Source organism: Chiloscyllium plagiosum, chromosome 9 (genome assembly GCF_004010195.1).
Source record: "Chiloscyllium plagiosum isolate BGI_BamShark_2017 chromosome 9, ASM401019v2, whole genome shotgun sequence".
Classification (NCBI taxonomy): Eukaryota; Metazoa; Chordata; class Chondrichthyes; order Orectolobiformes; family Hemiscylliidae; genus Chiloscyllium; species Chiloscyllium plagiosum.
Window position 1 is genome coordinate 28,602,317 of NC_057718.1, and position 22,764 is coordinate 28,625,080.

The 22,764-nt window shown below is 41.5% G+C and overlaps 1 protein-coding gene across 1 annotated transcript in view; it reads left to right on the forward strand.

The window, feature by feature from the left end:
* The window catches only part of si:ch73-105b23.6 (fibrillin-2), a 134,914-nt gene that overhangs the window by 20,543 nt on the left and 91,607 nt on the right, over positions 1 to 22,764 (forward strand). Inside the window, exons 2-5 of the mRNA XM_043696763.1 lie at positions 14,727 to 14,854; positions 16,179 to 16,228; positions 19,509 to 19,625; positions 22,015 to 22,137. Coding sequence (XP_043552698.1) covers positions 14,829 to 14,854; positions 16,179 to 16,228; positions 19,509 to 19,625; positions 22,015 to 22,137 — 316 coding nt within the window. The 5' untranslated portion in view covers positions 14,727 to 14,828. The remainder of the gene's footprint in view (positions 1 to 14,726; positions 14,855 to 16,178; positions 16,229 to 19,508; positions 19,626 to 22,014; positions 22,138 to 22,764) is intronic.

Sequence of the window (22,764 nt, forward strand, 5' to 3'; positions counted from 1 at the left end):
ACTTAAAGTCTGGCATTGATTCCTATGGCTTCCTGTTCCTATCTATTCTCACAGCTTTTGGGCTGTTTGTCTGGAGAGTTTACTCACCCCACTCCCACTCTCCCACTCTTCATTTCACCCCATGATGGATACAGGACATTGCTTTTTCCAATTCATCCTCAAGATCTCCAGTGCAGTGTCTGAAGGATTGGCACACACTGTCACCTAAACTGCACCTTTCCTCAGCTTTCCCATGTCTGATTCTCTTCAACTATGACTCCCAGCACCTGCTCCTGTTAGAAAGCACTTCCACATTAAGAGTATCATTCAGCACTGCAGCCTGGATTTAAATGCTATTGGCCACCCATGATGATAGATGGCTTTCTGATTGGTCCAGCCACAGAACAGCATGATTATCACTGGCCACATGTAATCAATGAGCTCTGGTTTAATGGTCCACAACAATTCCTGTTTTCAGGAGCAATTCAATTAGCAGCCCCCACCCCCTTTACATTTAAAACATGTCATAAAATAAGCACTACCGCACTTAGGTGGTAGTGTGGGGGTTAAAATTTAAAAAAAACAAAGAAAAAAAAAACAGGGAATTAGGTCGGAGGGAAAAAAAAGGAGGAATGTAAGGGCAGTGTTTGTCACTGGCCACCCGGGTGTAAAAAAAAAAATAAATAAAAAAAATAAAACATGTCATGCTGCCTGCCCCTCTTCCGTGGTTACGTTAGGGCCCGGGTGTCCTTGGAGAAGGAGCACGCGGAAAAAAAAATATAAATAGGGGATATGTCCATGCCCGGGTGTCCTTGGAGAAGGAGCACGCGGTGTCAACCAACACCCTGGAGTTGTTCAGGGAGAGGTGGGTGCCACAGGGAGTGAAGTGCATCATTTCTCCCTCCAACTCCATTCTGATTTAGTCCCTACCCTCCCATTCACTGTTTTGATCACACAGCACTGCCCTTTGATGTGAAGGGCAGTGTTTGTCACTGGCCACCCGGGTGTTTTCCTATCTTCCTGGTGGTGGAATTTGAATAAAGATTCATGCACTTTGTGTCTTTCACTGTGTCTCACACCTACACACACACACCATGGGTGCTGGGGAAAAAAATAAGCACTCCCGCACTTAGGTGGTAGTGTGGGGGTTAAATGAAAAAAAGAAAAGAAAAAAAAAATAAAAAAAAATTTAAAAATCTAAAAACTGATCACACAGCATTGCCTTTTGTGTAGGGCACTGCTTGTCACTGGAAAAAAAAGAAAAAAAGAAAAAACATGTCATGCACAATATACTCTTAATTATATTTGATAAACTCCCTTGAATTCCTTAAGTAAGAGAAAAGCAACGGTATTTGCAAAGAATATGAGTGTATACCAGGTTACACACAATGCGTTGTTATGATAAGTTGATGCTCCATTCTTTACAGTGCACAATGTCCCACATTGGAATCAATACTTTTGGAGCATTCTGATGAGAGTCTACCTAACAACTACAAAACTTGCTGGAAGCTCTCCTCATTGTACCTTCTATCCAATGAGAGCAGAGTTGTAGCATGGAGCTGGCAGCCCATGTGAGTGTATCTAATTGTTCCATCGATAATTATTGATCATGCTGGAAGCCAATTCAAGGCATATTTAGACAATGAATTTGCATTGTAAAGGAAAGCAATTGTTTGCGGACTGAATCTTGATATTTTTTCAAGCCTCAATGAATGGCAGGACACTAGGAAGCCCAGAAGAACAAAGGGATCCTGGGGTATTTGTCACTGAAGGTAGTAGGACAGGTTTGTTAAGAAGATGTAGGGGACATTAGTCTTTATCAGTTGTGCCATAGATTGTTAGAGCAAGGAGGTTATGTTGGAGCTGTATAAAACTTTGGTTAGACTACAGCTGGAGTGTATAGTTCTGGTCACCACGCTATAAGAGGGATGTGATTGCACTAGACGGGGTGAAAAAGGAGACTCACCAGGATACTGCCTGGGATGGAACATTTCAGCTCTGAATAGAGGCTGGATATGGTCAGGTTTTCTTTAGAACCGAGAAGGTTGAGGGGGGAACCTGATAGAGGTGTATAAGATTATGGGAGGCATGGACATGGTGGAGACTAAACAGCTGTTCCCCTTGGTGAAGGGCCAAGAACAAAGATGAGGGGGGGGGGGGGGGGGGTGGGGGGGTGGGGGTGGGGGGGATGGTGGTGTGTGGAATCATTTTAAGGTGAAAGGGAAGAGGTTTAAAGGGATTTTGAGGAAAATATTTTTTACCCAGAGGGTAGTGGAATGCTGGAATGCTCAGCTTGGAAGAGTGATTGAGGCGGACCACCTGACAACCTTCCATGAGTACATGAAGGAAATACTTGGAGTGTCTTAACATTTAAGGCTATAGGCTGGAAAGTGGGATTACTGGCGCAGACTCGATGGGCTGAGGGGCCTGCTCTGTGCTGTATGACTCTATCGCTCTATGACCTTTCCATCTGTTCCATGTTAAAGTAATGTAACATTCAGAATGTAACTGATCAGGCTCCCAATTCTCTAAAGTCTGGCCTGACATTCAAAACTTGAAGCATGTATATTCTGGATATTGGAGTCAACTCCAAACCAACCGACATGCAAGCTGGTTACTAACAATAATTTCACTCTAAGTATTGAGAAACCAGCTCAAGATGAATAGTTGTTAGTGCAGGGAAGAGCAACTTGACTCATAAATTGACAAATTTGAAACTGCTGAATGAGTAATCATGATACAGGATGCTGAAGGTAATTGCAGTCAATGTATCATTTCTACATAACTCAACTTGGTCATCACCCACCGAATGCCACAGATGTAGATGATGCTGTCAGTGAAGAGATAGCATACTGTTAACAATTTGATTTGACATTTTTTATTGCCACATGTACTGAGATACAGAGAAAAGTATTGTTTTGCATGCTATCCTGTCAAATCATGCCTTACATATGCACATCAGGGTAATAGAACAGAATGCAGAATATAGGGTTACAGTGACAGAGAAGGTGCAGAGAAAGATCAACTCTAATACATGAGAGGTCCACTATCTGATAACAGTAGGGAAGAAGCTATTCTTGAACCTGTTGGTATGTGTTTTCAATTGTTTGTATCTTTTGTCCGATGGAAGAGAGTATAACCAGGGTGAGAGGGGTCTTTGATTAATTTGGCTGCTTTCCCAATGCTGCAAGAAGTATAGTCAGAGTCAACAAAAGGAAGGCTGGTTTTCGTGATGGACTGGGTTACGTTCTCTGTAATTTCTTTCAGTCTTGAGCAAAGCAGTTTTCATATCGTGCTGTATGCATTTGGATAAGGTGTTTTCTGTGATGCATCTTTAGAAATTTGTAAGATTCATAGTGGACATGCTGAATTTCCTTAGCCTTCGGAGGAAGATGAGGCATTAGTGTGCTTTCTTGACTGTTTACATAACTAGTGTACTTTTTTTTGCACTAACTCTAAGGATAACTTTACATAATACTTCTCTGGTGAGGGCTGTGCTGACTTGAGAGACCACAAGACCGGGAGTTTTAGACATAGCATGGTCCCACCACTGGGGCTGAAAATGGGAGACCGTCAAGTTTCAGCAGATTGTGGAATACAATACAGCACTTCATCAGTGACAGACAATTAGGCAATCAGTGCCTTCCTATTAACAACATTATCCCACACACAAGAACTGCCAGCCCAATAAGAAACCCAGCTGCCAAGCAGTGCCACCACAAGCAGTGGCCATTGCTGGAGTTGCACCTGAAAGAAGAGGATATTTCGACGGATGTCTGTCCTCAAACTATGTGTTAACTGGTTTTGTGGGCACTAGAGCCAATTGAACAGGTGGGTGTTACTGATGATGTGATGGTATGTGGAAGGAAATCTCCACCGGGGAGGATGCGTTTGTGGGTGGAACATTGCCCAAGAAGGATACCCCTCCAAGAACCTGCTTGGAGGCTGCCAAGGCTTACCCACATTTTGGAGGGTGGCCCGGCTACATTGGATGCCAGTGGAGACAGGAAGCAGCCCTGAATGGTGCATTGAGTTAGGCTCTAGGCAAGGGACTGTCTGCCACATTTGCTTCCCTGCCAAAATGCTTAGCTGGTGGGAAGGTATTGGGCATGTTACACCAGGCCTTTCTATACCATTTTGTCTACCTTCCCACTTCCAAGATCATTTCCAAAGGCCTCACAAAATTCTGGGCTCTATTTTCTGGGTAGAACAAGTGGTCTTAAAATTCTTGGAATTGATTAGGAAACTTTCCAGATTGGAATGTCTCTTCCAACTTGCAGTGGGATGAAGTGCAGATCAGATATATCCTGGATCTGGAATTGTTTTGTAGATGGGGTATCATTCCGAGCTGCAAGTGTTGATATCCATATTTGAGACAATGTTAACTGGCAGGCACCTAATGATATTGCTCATGGAACGCAAAAGTGATTCTGTTTTTAATAGCAACACGAGTGTTTAAAACATGTTTATTTAGTGGGATGTTTTAGGATGGTATGTTCTTCCTCTGTTATGGGCCAGCTTGCTTGAGAAGGTGAAACATCTCTATGGTTAGTATGTTGGCTTTGTGTTCATTTAGTTTACTCAAGTTTCATTTTACTGTAATTTAATCCAAATTCTAATTTTAAACAGTGCTGTTGAGTTGAGAGGTTTCCAACTCTGCGACCAGTGACCAGCTGTTATAGTAACAGGCTTAAAGCTTACTTCAGCATCACGCAGGTTTAGAAACATCACCTGTGGTTTGTAAAACAAATTCATATTTAAAATGAGGGTTGCTTCCAGCTCTTTTCCTTCATGCTAGTTTCACCTTGATTCTATCCCCTCCTTTTCATTCAGTTCAATTTTTTACTCTTTCCTTTTAAATATGTACCTTTTATTTGGTACTTTTATGACGTTCCCTCTCATATTCAACATCTCAAGCTCATTTTTCAATGGTCTACACCTCCTCTGGTTCATGGTCTCAGCTATTACACTAGAGTTACATACAGCAGTGCCCTCAAATACCTGCCAGTGCCAGTCTAATCATTACCACATGGTAAGTCACAAGTTTGATTTTGGACAAATCTTCCTGTGTTGTCATTGTGTTTAAAAACATTGTTTCTGGGCATTGCCTGGCCCTCTTAACTTGGTCTATCCCTTTAAGTGAGTGGAAAAGTTCTGAAAACAAACTTTAGAAACTATTCCTATAGGCAATTCTCAATTTCCGTTGCTCTCCTTGACATTGTTTCATTAGAACATTGTTTTATTTTTAGGACGTGATATTTTGAATAACATTAATATTTCCAGTTTTATATTTGACCCTGCCCCAGATGTGCCATCCATCTTAACTTGCTTCACATACCCCTCTGCCTTCACTCTCAATCTGCATTGGTCCTGGCCCTGCTCATCACCCAGGTGTGGTCTCCCTGCGCTGTCTCCTATCCTGACCTTTACACTCACTGGAGTGGTCTCACTATGCCCTTGCCTCCCACCCATTGTCCTTACTCACTCCCTTCATCATTAAAACCATTCCCCTTTCCTGTCAACTGTCCCCAATGTGCACTGAAGGCCTCCATCTATTGCTGCACGCACTATTGGGATTGAGAAGCTCCCCGCACTAACCAATTTCTGCCACTAGATGGAGAATTGTCAGTCTAAAATAGTGAGAAAGTTATTGAGGATCACTTATAGATTAGATTAGATTAGATTAGATTACTTACAGTGTGGAAACACGCAGATGTACAACATGGAAACAGATCCTTCGATCCAACTCATCCATGCCAACCAGATATCCCAACCCAATCTAGTCCCACCTGCCAGCACCCGGCACATATCCCTCCAAACCCTTCCTATTCATAGACCCATCTAGATGCCTTTTAAATGTTGCAATTGTACCAGCCTCCACCACTTCCTCTGGCAGCTAATTCCATACACATACCACCCTCTGCATGAAAATGTTGCCCCAATAAAGGAAAGCATACTAAACGCCTTCTTCACTATCCTATCTACCTGCGACTCCACTTTGAAGGAGCTATGAATCTGCAATCCAAGGTCTCTTTCTTCCCCAAGACCTTACCATTAAGTGTTTAAGCCCTACTAAGATTTGCTTTCCCAAAATGCAGCACCTCATATTTATCTAAATTAAACTCCATCTGCCACTCCTCAGCCCATTGGCCCATCTGATCAAAATCCCTTTTTAATCTGAGGTAACCTTTGCTGTCCACTACACTTCCAATTTTGGTGTCACCTGCAAACTTACTAACTACACCTCTTATACTCACACCCAAATCATTTATATAAATGATGCAGAGTAGTGGACCCAGCACCGATTCTGGTCACAAGCCTCCAGTCTGAAAAGCAATCCTCCACCACCACCCTCTGTCTTCTACCTTTGAGCCAGTTCTGTATCCAATTGGCTTGTTCTCCCTGTATTCCATGAGATCTGACCTTGCTAACTGGTCTCCTTTGGGGAACCTTGTCGAATGCCTTACTGAAGTCCATATTGATCACGTCCACCGTTCTGCCCTCATCAATCCTCTTTGTTACTTCACCAAAAAAATCAATCAAGTTTGTGAGACATGACTTCCCTTGCACAAAGCCATGTTGACTATCCCTAATCAGTCCTTGCCTTTCCAAATACATGGACATCTTGTCCCTCAGGATTCCCTCCAACAACTTGCCCACCACTGACGTCAGGCTCACTGGTCTATAATTGCCTGGGTTGTCCTTACCACCCTTCTTAAACAGTGGTACCACGTTAGTCAACCTCCAATCTTCTGGCACCTCACCTGTGACTATTGATGATACAAATATCTCAGCAAGAGGCCCAGCAATCACTTCCCTAGCTTCCCACAGAGTTCTAGGGCACACCTGATCAGATCCTGGGATTTATCCACTTTTATACATTTCAAGACATCCAGCACTTCCTCCTCTGTAATATAGACATTTTTCAATATGTCACCATCTTTTTCCCTACATTTCATGTCTTCCATGTCCTTTTCCACAGTAAGCATGAATGCAAAATACTCATTTAGTATCTTCCCCACCTCCTGCTGCTCCACACAAGAAGGACGGATCTGCCTTGCTGATCTTTGAGGGGCCCTATTCTCTTCCTAGTTACCTTTTTGTCCTTAATGTATTCTCCTTAACTCTCATTTCCCCTTTTGCCCTCCTGATTTCCTTCTTAAGTATATTTCTACTGCCTTTTTACTCTTCTAAGGATTCATTTGATCTATACCTGACATATGCTTTCTTCTTTTGCTTAACCAAGCCCTCAATTTCTTTAGTCATCCAGCATTCCCTATACCTACCAGGCCTTCCTTTCACCCTGACAGAAATATACTGTATATGGTCTCTTGTTATCTCATTTTTGAAGGCTTCCCATTTCCAGCTATCCCTTTATCTGTAAACGTTTGCACCCAGTCAGCTTTTGAAAGTTCTTGCCTAATATCAAAATTGGCCTTCCTCCAATTTAGAACATCAACTTTTAGATTTGGTCTATCCTTTTCCATCACAGTTTTAAAATTACTAAAATTATGGTCACTGGCCCTAAAGTGCTCCTTCACTGACACCTCAGTCACCTGCCCTGCCTTTTTTCCCAAGAGTAAGTCAAGTTTTGCACCTTCTCTAGTAGGTACATCCATATATTGAATCAGAAAATTTTCTTGTACATATTTAACAAATTCCTCTCCATCTTAACCCTTAACACTATGGCAGTCCCAGTCTATGTTTGGAAAGTTAAAACCCCCTTTTATAACCACCCTATTATTCTTACAGAAAAATGTAATCTTCTTACAAATCTATTTCTCAATTTCCCTCTGACTATTAGGGGGTCTATAATACAATCCCAAAAAGGTGATCATCCCTTTCTTATTTCTCAGTTCAACCCAAATAACTTCTCTGGATGTATCTCCAGGAATATCCTCCCTCAATACAGCTGTAATGCTATCCCTTATCAAAAACACCACTCCCCCTCCTCTCTTGCCTCCCTTTCAGTCCTTTCAGTAGCATTTGCATCCTGGAACATTAAGCTGCCAGTCCTGTCCATCCCTGAGCCACATTTTTGTAATTGCTATGATGTCCCAGTCCCATGCCCTGAGTTCATGCCTGATCGGCCTCTTACACTGAAATAAATGCAAGTCCTACCTTGTTCTCTGCTTTGTCCCTGCCTGCCCTGACTGTTTGACTCGCTTCTTTTCTCAACTGTACCAGTCTCAGATTGATTTCTTTCCTCACTGTCTCCCCAGGTCCCACTCCCCCACCTTACTAGTTGAAATCCTCCTGAGCAGCTCTAGCAAATCACCTTGCCAGTATATTAGGTGCAATCTGTCCTTCTTGTACAGGTCACTTCTACCCCAGAAGAGATTCCAATGATCAAAAAATGGGTATCCTTCTCCCATATACCAGCTCCTCAGCCATGCATTCATCTGCTCTATTCTCCTATTCCTACCTCACTAGCTCGCAGCACCGGGAGTAATCCAGATATTACTACTCTCAAGGACCTCCTTTTTAAATTCCTGCCTGACTCTCTGTAATCTCCCTTCAGAATCTCAACCTTTTCTCTTCCTATTCCGTTGGTTCCAATGTGCATAATGAACTCCTGCTGGCCCTTCTCCCCCTTGAGAACATTCTGTACTCTCTCTGAGATATCTTTTACCCTGGCACCAGGGAGGCAACATACCATTCTGATTTTTCGTTGCTGGCCACAGAAATGTCTGTCTGTGCCTTGGATCTCTTGATACCATAAACTTGGCTATTCGTGCTATATTCCCCTGAGAATCCATCACCCCCTACATTTTCCAAAACTGCATATTTGTTTGAATTAGGATAGCCACAGAAGACTCCTGCACTACCTGCCTACCTTTCTTACCTTTTCTGGAGTTAATCCATCTATCTGACTGTATCTGCAACTTTTCTCCCCCTCCTATAACTGCCATCCATCACACCACCTTGCTCTTTTAAATTCCTCACTGCCTCTAACTGCCTCTCCAACCGATCCATTCGATCTGATAGGATTCATAACCAACTACATTTATTGCAGATATAATCCTTGGTAACACATAAATGCTCCCTAAACTCCCACATCCATCAAGAAGTGCATATCACTTTACTAAAGGCCATTTTTGTTTCTTCCAATCTACAGACCCAGAAAATAGCGCCATCTTATTCCTCTACAAAACACTGCTCCAGCTAACTTAATACTTATGGTTTATATTTAATCAAGAGACATATCTCAATAAAACATATAGTCAAAAAAGAATCCACTCTACTCACTACTGCAGATTACTGTAAGGCCACATTAAAACTATTAATTTATCTGTTTCTGTGCTGTGACCTCTCCCAAACAGGTTCCTCCAAGATTAATTGTGAATTTCACTGGTTGTTAATTTTCCCAGGCGCACTTTGATGTCCAGCAATATATGATTTCAAAACAGCAAAGGCAGTAACTGCACAGGTTCACTGCTGTATCACCATGTGCTGCCTTTGTTTGTCCCTCTCCCTTTTAAAAGTGCTGTTGTTTCACTTTGTTTGAATTGCTATCTTACAAAACAGGTAACATTTGCTTTAACTTGCTGCTTTGGCTGAGATTATTGTGAAGGACCCACTGTCTCAACCTCTCCCATTGAGTGAGGTATGGTGTTCCTCAGGTTAAACCACCACCAGTTCTCTCTCTCTAATGATGGTGCAGCCCTATGGTTTAGTATGATTATGGCAAGTTTATATTTTAAAAATACATAATGTATTTTCTTTAAAGTATTGTACTTATTTTATATTTAGTGACATATTTTATTTTGAAGTTGCTTCATCTAAGAAGGTGCAGTGTGGTAAAATATTTCAACTTCTATTTTTGCAGGTGAGAAATATCCATAAGAATATAACTCCGGCTTTAACATCGATTTCTACAGTCCCTATGATTCCCATGATTCACTTAAAGTTGTCGCATATAATTCATTTAAAGTTGATTCCCACGATTCACTTATTAGCATTGCTCAGGATGGGATCACATTTTTAAGTGAAGACTGAGAGAAAGTGAGGACTGCAGATGCTGGAGATCAGAGTCAAAAAATGTGGCGCTGGAAAAGCACAGCAGGTCAGACAGCATCCAAGGAGCAGGAGAGTCAACCTGCTGCCTAACCTGCTGTGCCTTTCCAGTGCCACACTTTCTGACTTTAAGTGAAGACCACTTGTAGTGAGCCTTGGGCTTTCAAGCCTTTTTCTGACTTCCAGACCTGGTCAAGCAGAGCCAGTATATCTCACCTCATTGGGTTTACCACTTTCACCTGGCACTCTGGGTTCTGACTGTCCGAAAAGAATAGGAACTTCCAGTGTAAAGCTAGTGCGTGGCTTGGAGTGGTATGAGCTTCAAGTCATGGTACTCCAAAGCATCTGCTTCCCTGGTCCTTCTAGGTGGGGCAGGTCATACCTTTGGAAAGTTCTAGAAAGAGCCTTGTTGACTTGCTGCAGCACATCTACTAGGTAGTACAGACTGTTGTTACTGTGCATTGGCGGTTGAGAGAGCGAATGTTTAAGGTGTGAGATGGTGTACCAAAAATGTGGTTTGTTCTGCCTTAGACGTTTTTGAGTTTCTTGAGTGTTGCTGGAACTGCACCCATCCAGGCAAGTTGGAGAATGTTCCATCACACTCATGATTGTGACTTGTATGAGGTGGACAGGTTTCCCAGAGGTGAGTTACTTGTTTTAGAATTCTCATTTTTGACCTGTGCTTATAGCCTCTATTTTTGTATGGCAATACCTGACCAGTTTCTGGTCAATAGTTTACTCCAGAATGTGGATAGTAAAGGATTTGGCAAAAAAAAATTAAACTGAATGTCATGCGTCTTGGGAATTGTGCTTAACATATTTGCCAATTTGCTGATCTAACAAACGAATCCAATTGTTTTAATTTTTTGAGCTTATGTTGGTTGACCATTGATAGCCACTTGAAGTTGTTAATTATTTTCTCGATTCAGAAGGTGATTATTAGGATTGTGACCTACATGCATTACACTTATTTTGTTGTTGATTAAGGCAGTTGTTCAGTTTTTGTTGTTGTAAAGATCATTGCTGTAGTATTAAAACTGAAAACTATTGAAGTTTCTACTGTTTTGTATGCTGTGCATAGAGATGGGTAAAGATATTCCTTTACCAAGGTGGCTGAGGATTTCCAACTTATGAGTGGGTAGAAACTTGTCAAAATGGTTTCAATCAATATGATTCGTTGTGTTTTGACTGTATCAAAGATGGCTGCGACAATGTTGATCTCGCTGGTTTTTCTGTGTCTGAAGTGCTTGCTCACCAAATTCAATACCATGCGATCAGATTTGCACTCTTTTTCTTTGTCTCTGCCATTTCTAACAATTAGATTTAATAAATCCTTACAGTTATTGAATAAAACTTGTGGTTTTCACCTAAACTGCCAAACTAACAAAGATTTCACCAACTTACTGTTAGGAATTTTAAACGTTAAATTCTATATATAAAACTTTTTTTCTCATTTATTCACTTTTGGGATGTGGGTGTCGCTGGCTGGCCAACATTCATTGTCTGTCCCAAGTTGTCCTTGAGAAGATGGCGGTGAGCTGCCTTCTTGAACCGCTATAGTCCACATGCTGCAGATAATCCCACAATGCTCTGGGGGAGGGAATTCTAGGCTTTTGACCCAGTGACGTCTGATTTTTTTAAATTGATCGATGTACCTTAAGCCAGTCCCTAAAGAATCTTTTGAACTTGCTTGTTGATAATCTTTTTTTCAAATAAATAGCCTAAAGCTGCTGAAAGGCTACCAGAATTCTTAATAAAACTGAAAGAACTGCGGATGCTCTAAATCAGAGACAAAAGTAGAAATTGCTGGAAAAGCTCAGCGGGACCAATAGCATCTGTGGAGAGAAATCAGAGTTCACATTTTGGGTTCAGTGACCTGATGAAGAGTCACTCGACCCAAAACATTAAATCTGATTTCTCTCCACAGATGCTGTCAGGCCTGCTGAGCTTTTCCAGCAATTTCTACTTTTGTACTAGAATTCTTAACTTTGTTTCCCAGCTAGGATTTTTGTTTTTTTCCTCCAAAGAATTGAATCTACTATGGGTGTCTAATATTTGGTGTTATTTCCCACGTAATCAATACGGATTTATCTCCTCACCTCCTAATAGGCTTTTATTGCTTTCACTGCTTCTTCTTTTCCCTTAAAGGTTTGTTTCCCCTATTAGAAGCTGTAAACAAAACTTTCATTTATGTACAGTGGTCTTTGTTTTTCTCTGCATGAGGTTTCTGTTCAAAGATTTTGTTTCATAGCTGCTGTTTAACACATTAGCTTTTCTGGCTGCTAGCTGGTCTTAAAGCTAAGTAACTTTTTTGCATTCTTCTCCAGATGATTTCAAATCTGATTTTTGACTTTTTTTTACTGCCGGTATTTCCTAGGTAGTGGATCTCATCTTTTGTTGTGTTGTTTTAGGGCCTTACTTGAGAATTTGAGTTGAAGATGGACTGGTCAAGGAGAAGACAAAATCAAGAACTCTCTTCAAGATTAAGCTCTGTAGAACTCTATGTATTGCATGTTAACACCATATATAAGTATATACAGTTATCCGAGATATACCAGGTTCTGATCCTCCTGTTACATTGTTAAGAGACTTATCTACATCTGCTTCTCTGTTCCCATCCCCCGTGTTGTATATTTTATGTGGGAAACAGCTCCATGACATTATCATAAGATTTCTTCAGGGCCCTAAAACCTTTACACAAGGGTGATCCAGGGTACACAGATCGAGCAATAATTTACTGGGTTGGATTTGTGCTAATGTTTTGGACATGTATATGCCTGGGCAATTTTCCGTGGTGCTGAATAGATGCCTGTCTTGTATCTGTACTGGAACAACTTGGCTATGGGCATGGCTAGTCTTGAACACAGATCTCCAGAACTATCACGGAATGTTGTCAGGGCCATTATCTGTTGCCTTATCCCGTGCCTTCAGTTTTTTCTTGATAGAATATGGATTAAATCGAATTGGCTGAAGACTGGTATCTGTGATCATGGGGACTTCTGGAGGAGGCTGAGGTGGATCATTCATTCAGCACTTCTGGTTGAAGGTGGTTGCAAATGTTTCGGCCTTATCTTTTGAGCTGATGTGCTCATCCATCATTGAGGATGGGGATATTTGTGGAGCCTCCTCTTCCAGTGTGTTGTTTAATTGTCCACCACCATTCAGGACTGGATGTGGCAGGACTGCAGAGCTTAGATCTAATCTGTTGGTTGGGTGATCATTTAGCTCCGTCTATCAGTTGTTGCTTCCATCTGTAACTGTACGCTTGAAATCACTTTACGGTTTCAAAATAGTCACTTGAGTGAGTTATGAACAATTTTTAGAACCAGGGGACTTAGACTGCAGTGTGATTCACTGTGTTAGGGAGTTATAGAGAAGAGTGTAAGAAACCAAAAGATCATGTGATAAAAAAGAAATTTACTGTATAAGGCAGTTAGTACTGGAAAGGTTAACTAACATCAGAAAATCTTGAGACTTATCGTGAGAGGAGCTAACTGATTTTTGTGTCTGTGTGTACCAGTAGCTAATTGTAATGTGTAACTTATTCTTATGTCAAGCCTGATATCCCGTAAAGAGAGATATTCAGTTTTTGCAGTGGGATCAGAGGCCAAAGGTCAGTGGCAGCAAATGGCAACAGAGGTTAATAACAATGGTTACCTCACAGACCTGGATGCAGTATAAGAAGAAGTTAATGATATTCAAGAATTATCACAGTCAGGAGTGTACTGTCAAAAGACACATACAACTGCCTGAACTACTAGGCTCACCTATAATTCAATTCACCACACATCCTCAGTCATATATTAATAATTGCTATCAATCAGGACTTTTATGTAATAGTCCTATGATTTACATCACCCTCATATACGTAGCACTGTTGCAAATCATCATATTCACATAGACTGCCTGCTATTGAGCCATGGTAGTCACATCACTCAAACAAATTGCACAAACATTCATTGATACATTTCCCTCCTTTTTGTCATTGTAGGCGGTGCATAGCGAGTGATAGTAGGCATTATTACATTGAGGACAGGCAAGCTTATATGTTTTAGCTCCCATGGAGGTGACGGCCATTTATCTGATGAGACATTGCTGGGAACTCTTCTAGTACTTGTCCTGCTCTACTCATTCTCCCATTGCTGTTCAATGACACAGGAAACCCTGTTAGCCCACTAATATCTAGAAGCTCCTAGTTTGTGCAAATCCCTTTCAAGTCACAATAAAATATTTCAGCAGCACTCAAGCCAGACTCTGTAGACCATTGAAACCTAAATCATAATGGATAGACACCAAAAATATGAAGCAACAATCTAGAAACCAACCTGAAACTAAAAGATAATGTCTTGGGAGGTTAAGAGTTGGTGTTGGTTACAGTGTGAAATTATGAAATGGCAGCACTGGTGTCAAATCGGTGTTCCCTGTCGATTGATACTAGAATCTCCTGCTGGTGGTAATTAGATATGTGCGCACACAAATGCCTTTACAGAAATGGGGTTTAGGGCACTTCCAGTAGGAAACGTCAATGCATGTCATAGATCCTAATTTGGTCATTTAAAAGCTCTCATTATAGTCAGGAACTGAATACGATAGAGTTCAATTTCCCACCAGCCTGATCTGTTAAGATAACTAGGATTAGGACAGAAAATGGGTGCCCTAGCAAAGTACTTGATGACCTTTTATTCATAGTTTAAAAACATATCAGTTAATGAGGTCTGAACTTTTCTCAGCATGTAGGTGGATTCTAGCATTTCAAACGTCACTTGGAAAAGCTGTAAGTGTCGAAGTTTTGGAGTGAAAATCTGTACAGATGTTTAAAGTTTTCTAACTTGATGGATTCCCAAGAATACAAAACACGGTGAGTCATTAAAGAGGTGATTATCTGTAATATCGAACACAGTATTTTTCCAATGTAACAACTGGATTCTTAGCTATGGCCCTCAAAGCACTTGAAACAGCTCTTCACAATAGAAAGAGACAGTTCTTTACATAACTTGAGGAGACCGCTTCACGTCAGGTGTGGGGCAAGTCAAAGAGTCAAATATCTGGGAACCATGGAGATGGAACTTGTGCTGTTGGTACCATTCTGCACCACTCTCGAGCCATCTAAACTAACTGATCCAAACTTCTTAAATCCTAAATCCTATGAGGAGAATGGACGCGTTATCACAAATGGGAAGAACTGGTGGTAGCCACTGATGTGATCATGTTGAATTCTTGCAGTCATTTCCAATACTTTGGCAGCATTGGGAAAAATCAAGAAAGAAAGTATGTTTCACAATGTGGCTCATTGTGTGGTCTGGGTAATTTAGTAACACAAAGGACTGAATCTTTCGAGGAATCACATTGGATTGCCACAGCATTCCCTTTTATTTACCTTGTTCCTGGAGGTCCATGCATCTGGCCCAAACTTCTGAATTTGACCTCTTCAGAACTTGTTCAGGAAGCCTTCCATCCCAGCAAAGGACCAGCGCAGGAGCCAAACCCAAGTCTTCTTTTTATAGTAGTAGATGCGTTATTCCAGAGTTTAAAAGTCCCAGTTGTACTTTGACAAGTTATGGAGAGAAAGTGAGAGTGAAAGGTGAGTGGGTGAGGGAGCACAGTAGCAGGTGGACAAAATGTTAAGGTGTCAGCCAATTAGGTGATGGGATCGGGTGCCAGTGAAATGAGCAAGGGGACAGAGTGACAGATAGGTTGGTGAGGGGACAGGATGGTATGCGGATGGGATTGGTGGTAAGGTGGTCAGGGGTATGGGTTAGCTGGGGTGTCATAAGGGTAAGCAGAAAGGGTGACAGCTATGGGTAAGGACAAGATCCTTTCTGTGGCTGAACATATATTCAATATGTGAGGTTAGTTGGAGCATAGGGGTTGAAATGCCATTGCTAGAGACAAATTATGGCCTAGAGGTGTGCGTTCCTAAGGCCATCAATATAGACCTATCCAATGGGACAGCAAATAGTAGATACATGCATTACAAAGCAAGGATATCAGCTGGTCCTGTTGTGCCACAGTATGACACATTATGAAGCAGAGTTCAGTTGTGAACAACCTTAAGATATAATAATGAGTAATGCATGGCATTGTTCGACATAGTACCTAACAATTATAACTTTTCTCTGTAAAATTCTGTACATTCTCCAGAATGCAAAAATATTACATTCTCAAATGTTTCTCTTTTATAGCACTGCTATATTGAGCAAAGTATTATTTTGGATGAGCACAGTATTAGCAGGTAAGAGGCAAGATGCCAATGACTTTATAATTAACCTTAGTTTATAAATTGAAAGAGCAATGACCACTGATTTTATCTGATGCGACTCTGCTCCTAGCACCTTCCCTTGCCACCAGAAGAGGTGTAATACCTGCGTCCACACTTCCCCTCTCACCTCCATCCAAGGCCCCAAAGGGTCCTTCCACATCCGGCAGGGATTTTCCTGCATGTCCTAACACCACATCTACTGTGTCTGTTGCTCTCAATGTGGTTGCCAGTATATTGGGAAGACAGGACGCCAATGCTTCAGAGAACATCTCCAGGACACAACGCACTAAAGAACCCCACCGCCCTGTGGCCAACCACTTCAACACCCCCTCCCACTCCGCCATGGACGTACAAGTCCTGGGTCTTGTCCACTGCCAAATCCTAGCCATCTGATGCCTGGAGGAAGAATGTGTTGATTTCAATGTTGATTTCACCAGTTTCCTGAACTCCCCTCCCCCTACCTTATCCCAGATCTAACCCTCCAACACAGCACCACGCTCTTGAACTATCCTACCTATCCATCTGCCTTCCCACCAATCCACTGTACTCTCTGCCCTGACTTATCACCATCACCTCCCACCTCCATCCACCTATTGCATTCCAAACTACATTCCCCCAGCCCCCTTGCTGCCACCTCCACCCCCCAACCTCACATTACTGGTGAAGAACTTATGCTCAAAACATCAACTCTCCTGCTCCTCGAATGCTGCCTGCCTGGCTGTGCTTTTCCAGCACCACACTTTTTGACTTTGGAAAATAACTTTACTCAGCCCTAGGCCAAGGAATGGGAAGCAGAAACCCTGCAACAGGGGTTACATTGGAAACCCTACATCAACCTTTCAATGAGCTACTATTTAAAGCACTGAGCCTGCTCTGCCCATGTGATGGAATGGGTCTCCAGTCTCACCACCAGCATTTTCTGGACACTCCAAAGCAGAACAAAGGGGTCCTCTAAATCAGCACTTAGAAACATGTGGAGAATGGGCAAGGACTGGAGTGTTAGATGTTTTAACTTTTTAATTTTATTTCAAAATAATTCAGCGCAATACCCATTGGTTTTGCACTTCTGAATTTGTCCGGTACATGTGAGAAATTGATCAAAAAGACATCCATGATAATTGCAGCTAATTGTAATTTTATCCACAGAATGAAATTAAGTATTTTGATATTTGACTGCTGTTACTTGAATATAAAATATTTTGCTACGGATTTCTATACAGCAATATTGTATTGCTATATGTTATGCAGAGAACACAAAATGTTGATTTTAATATAAGGTATTATTTTTCAGCTGATGCGAATAACTGTGGGAACATTGACCTTGTGTGTCACATGCACGCAGAGTGCCAGATTACTTTTGACGGAAACTTCTTCTGTGTGTGCAAAGCAGGGTACCTTGGAAATGGCACGCAGTGTACAGATATTGATGAGTGTACAGCCAATGTACATGAATGCCATGCAAAGGCAGCTTGTGTAAATAGTCCAGGTGCTTACAATTGCCAGTGTAAACCTGGGTACACAGGAGACGGAATTGACTGTAATGATGTAGATGAATGTATCACTGACAATGGTGGCTGTCACATTAGTGCCACTTGCATTAACACAGCTGGAAGCCGGACTTGCCACTGTAAAGTGGGGTTCTCTGGAAATGGGTTCACTTGCAGTGATATAGATGAGTGCACAAAGCCCGGCATTTGTCACTGGAATGCATCGTGCACCAACACTCTTGGGTCTTACATATGCACTTGCAAAGCAGGATATAAAGGAAATGGTAAATATCTGTGTTTGGACAGAGATGAATGTGTGGAGATCCCAGGAATCTGTTCATCAGTACATGGATGGAAAGGGTGTAAGAATCTACCAGGCTCGTATCAGTGTACATGTTCCACAGGTTTCTACGCACATGACAACAAATGTACAGACGTTGATGAGTGTGCTCGTCAGGTCTGCAGTCCATTTTCTAACTGCATCAACCAACCAGGTTCTTATAGATGCAGCTGTAAGACAGGATTTACAGGCAATGGATTGACGTGTGTGGACATCAATGAGTGTGCTAGCATAAACGATTGCCATCCTCAAGCAAACTGCCAGAACTTTTTGGGCAGCTACATTTGTGACTGTAAATCAGGCTTCACAGGCAATGGGATTGCTTGTTCTGATATTGATGAGTGTGATGAGATTGCAGACTGTCCTGCTGTGTCTTCCTGTGTTAACACAGAAGGTTCCTATCACTGCAGTTGTGGCAATGGTTTCATCCTGAATGACAGCAAGTGTGTCGATGTTGATGAATGTGATGCTGATGTCTGTGACAGTCACGCCATCTGCAAAAATCTCCAAGGATCTTTCTCTTGTCACTGCAACAGGGGTTACATTGGAAATGGTACAGTGTGTAAAGATGTGGATGAATGTCTCATAAACAATGGAGGGTGTCATTCAAATAGCATTTGTACAAATGAAATTGGGACCTACACATGCACGTGTAAAAGAGGGTTTTCTGGTGATGGAATCTTACAGTGCGAAGATGTTGATGAATGCAAAGTTAACAATGGTGGTTGCTTGAACAATGCAACATGCATAAATACACTGGGATCTTCCTTTTGTACATGTCTTGATGGACTTGAACTTGTGAATAACACCATTTGCACAGACATTGATGAATGCAAGTTAATGAGTGCACCCTGCCAAATGAATGAGCAGTGTTTCAACATTTTGGGATCTTATCAATGTCAGTGCAAATCTGGATTTTCAAAAGAGAATGGCATTAGTTGTAATGACATTGATGAATGTCTCCGCAACCCATGTGATCTGAATGCCACTTGTTTGAATACATTTGGCTCATTCATCTGTGAGTGCGATTTTGGGTTTGAAGGAAATGGCTTATTCTGCAAAGATGTGGATGAATGCAACTTCCTTGGAATCTGCCATGCAAACACTTTGTGCATCAATACAGCAGGAGGTTACACATGTCAATGTCAAGAAGGCTTCAGAGAGAATGGGCAGCATTGTGAAGATGTAAATGAATGCATCCTAAATAACACTTGTCCATCAGGCACCATTTGCATCAATTCATTGGGATCATATGTTTGTTCCTGTTCTAATGGTACTCTTGTAGTGAACAGCATTTGTGTGTCACCGAGTAACCAGTGCATTCCACCTTGCCATGATCGAGCGCTGTGCCATCGTGCTGGCAACTTGTATCAATGTGTTTGCGATGTTGGATTTCAGACCAATAATTCAATCTGTGTTGATGTAGATGAATGTAGGGAGAAACACATTTGCCCAGATGATCATACAACTTGTATAAACATGCCTGGCTCGTACATCTGTGTCTGCAAAACTGGATTCAGTAAGAATGGATCTTCATGCATAGGTATATAGTTCTTATTTATTTTGTATTTTACACTTCACAATGTTTTGTTTTAGCATGCTATCCCCGTGCCCCCCCCACCCAAAACTTCATAGAATTGCCAGCACTTACACCATCCCCTTTATAGCATACAGCCAACAGTGTTGACAATTTGCCCATTACCATTGGCATCAATCACAATGGTGCCACTTAAAATGTGTAAAGCAGACTAGGCAGTTCATGCAGATATTTGGGCTCCCTTTTCATCTGCCCCTGTCCATTGCTAATCACTCTCCAGCACTGATTTAACGTACATCGTTTTAAAAAAAGGAATCAATGTTGAGTACCTCCCTCAAGAACACTGATATCAACCATTTCAGCAGATAAATCTCCTTATTTAAATTACCCCTTAAAAGAAGTTAATTTCTGAGGATGCACAAAATAGATTTTCAGCAACTTTGAAATTGACAAGCAGTTTTAACCATTTCGTACTTTTCGTTGAACTTGATAATACTTTTAACGCTCATATTAACCATGGTGGCAATGAGATTGCTGATATTCTGGGACCTCACCTGTCATAAAGTCTGTCAAACATTATACAATCTCTATTTTAACAGCAATTGCAAAAGAGTCAGGAATGGTTGGGCATATGGAGGTGGCTGGAAGAGATGCTTTTAGTGGATGTCAATGAATTGAAAAGAGGATTTTGTCACAAAATCCGCTCATCAATTTCCTTCCCGCATCTGAATAACATAGATGTGGAGGTTGCAGTGGACATGGAGTTTGGTATTTGCTACTTTAGGCCAGGATTTTCACTGCTGGGGGATCAGGTTGGTTTGCAGCTACACGCATCAGGCCCATGAAAAATTAGCCCACAAAGTCAGATTTCCATTCCAAGGTGGTGTGTTTTGATGGGAGACAGACTGGTGAAACAGTGGAGGCTGGTGGGTTTGGAGCAGTCTGAAACCAAAACAGTCATGCCCCCTTCAGTTCTGAGATGATAACTCTGTTTATGTCTCCACAGATGCTGCCAGACCTGCTGAGTTTCTCCAGAACTTTCTGCTTTGTTTCAGATTTCCAGCATCTGCACTTCTTTGTTTTATTTGAGTAGAAAGCTTGCCTCAGTGCACTTATACAACTCGGTTTAAAAACAGATAAACCCAAAAGTATCTTTCCATCCTTTTCCCTCCTTACACACACTCGTCACCCTCTTATACTTCTCTTGGCTACATTCATGCTGCTACCTCATGTCCTTTGTCCAACTAATGCTTCTCTGACCACTCCAATGACCTTTTTTATTTACCCCTGTGCCAGTCTATGCCCATTTGCACACAACCATTTCTTTTTATAGCCCTAATACCAACTTATGCCCATCTGTCTGCCCTTGTGGCCTTCATGCCCACCAATACTCTCCACTCATCCTCACTGACTTTTGTAGCCACTATGCCATCTTAGTGCCATTTCAAGCCAACTCTGGTGAAATGCCTAAATTAATCCTTATAGCAGACTTCCATGAGGATGTGCCATTCTTCTAAGCTTTCATGTATTTTCCTGGGAAAGGAGAAAAACAAGGTCAATTTAAGCAGAAAATTAGTGGCAAAGGATTGTCCATTGGGAATCTTGCTTCACATTGTGAGCGCAGGCAGAAATTTCCCAATTGAATTTCCTCAAATCCACAGACAAATTATAGACGTTCTAGGTTTTCTGATGGAAAATGGAAATTGAAAAAGTCTAGAAACACTTTCCCAGACAGCTGTAGTTGGATTTCTTTAAATATCAAATTCAAAAGCTTCCAACTTCAGTCATTCTCCACTTAGCCTAAGTATAGATGTGACTTCCATTTAAAGCTTCTTACGTACTGCAAACGTAGATTAAAGAATTCTAATGCCTGGTCACCACTGGCCTTTATTAAGGTGAAGCTTCAGGTGGGCTCAGTGGATGGTTTATGGGGCAATCCAGACCAGCACTGGAACCTCAGTCACTTAGGCTCAGAGAGAGTGAGGGCTGCAGATGCTGGAGATCAGAGTCAAAAAGTGTGGCGCTGGAAAAGCACAGCTGGTCAGGCAGCATCCGAGGAGCGGGAGAGTTGACGTTTCGCGAATTCCTGATGAGGAGCTCATACTTGAAACATCGACTCCTCTGCTTCTCGGATGCTGCCTGACCGGCTGTGCTTTTCCAGCACCACATTATTCCACTTAGGTTCAGGGCCAGCAATCCAGTTTATAAATCTTAAAATCGCATGGCATAGTGGCTACAAAAGTCAGTGAGGATGAGTGGAGAGTATTGGTGGGCATGAGGGCCACGAAATGCCAAAATAAGTAAGTAACTTTTGGTGGACACAAGGACGAAACATTGTGCATATTATTGTAAAGTTTTTCCTATACTAACTTTCTAATTTTCTTTGGAACAACAGACATTGATGAATGTTCCACAGCTGGGCAGAAGTGCCACCAGTTTGCCAGTTGCATCAACAGTATAGGGAGTTATCAGTGCGAATGTTTGAGTGGTTTTATTGGTGATGGGAAAAATTGCTCTGGTAAGTTTACTTTTGTCACAAACTTAATGTTACAAGATTCCTGCAGATGCCAGGTTGAGATGATATGTTATAATTAAAGTAGTGACAATGTAGTACTAAAAGCCTTGGATATTCTCTGATGTGCTTAGTCATAGTTTTATATTGGCCTTTGGCATCAAACTATTTTAAGAGTGAAACTTTATTTAACACAGTAGTGAATTGACTGTGCATTAAAAATTTTTCCAGTATCTTGTTATGCATTGCACTCTTAATATGCTGAGCTGTTTCTGTCCTTTGATCTCTCCACATGCAGTTAGTGGTTTGATGCATATGCCAACTCTAATGCTTGCAGTTCAGAATGCTGCTCTAAGTCACTGCACATGCATTAGAAATGTTGCACTTGGTTAAACAGTTCCACTTAATCATTACTGAATGATGAAAACATTCATTTTTACTTTTTGTTGGTTTGTCCACCTTCCCCAGTAAAATGAATCACCATTCTAGTATTAAATATAATTGAATCATGCAATTCAAAAATTACAAAGGAATGAGTTAAAGATACCCTGGGATCTAATGCAAAAAATTCCATGCTATGATTATTTGTAATTTCAGACTCACCTTGTGTCAAACAATAACTAGTATTAATTA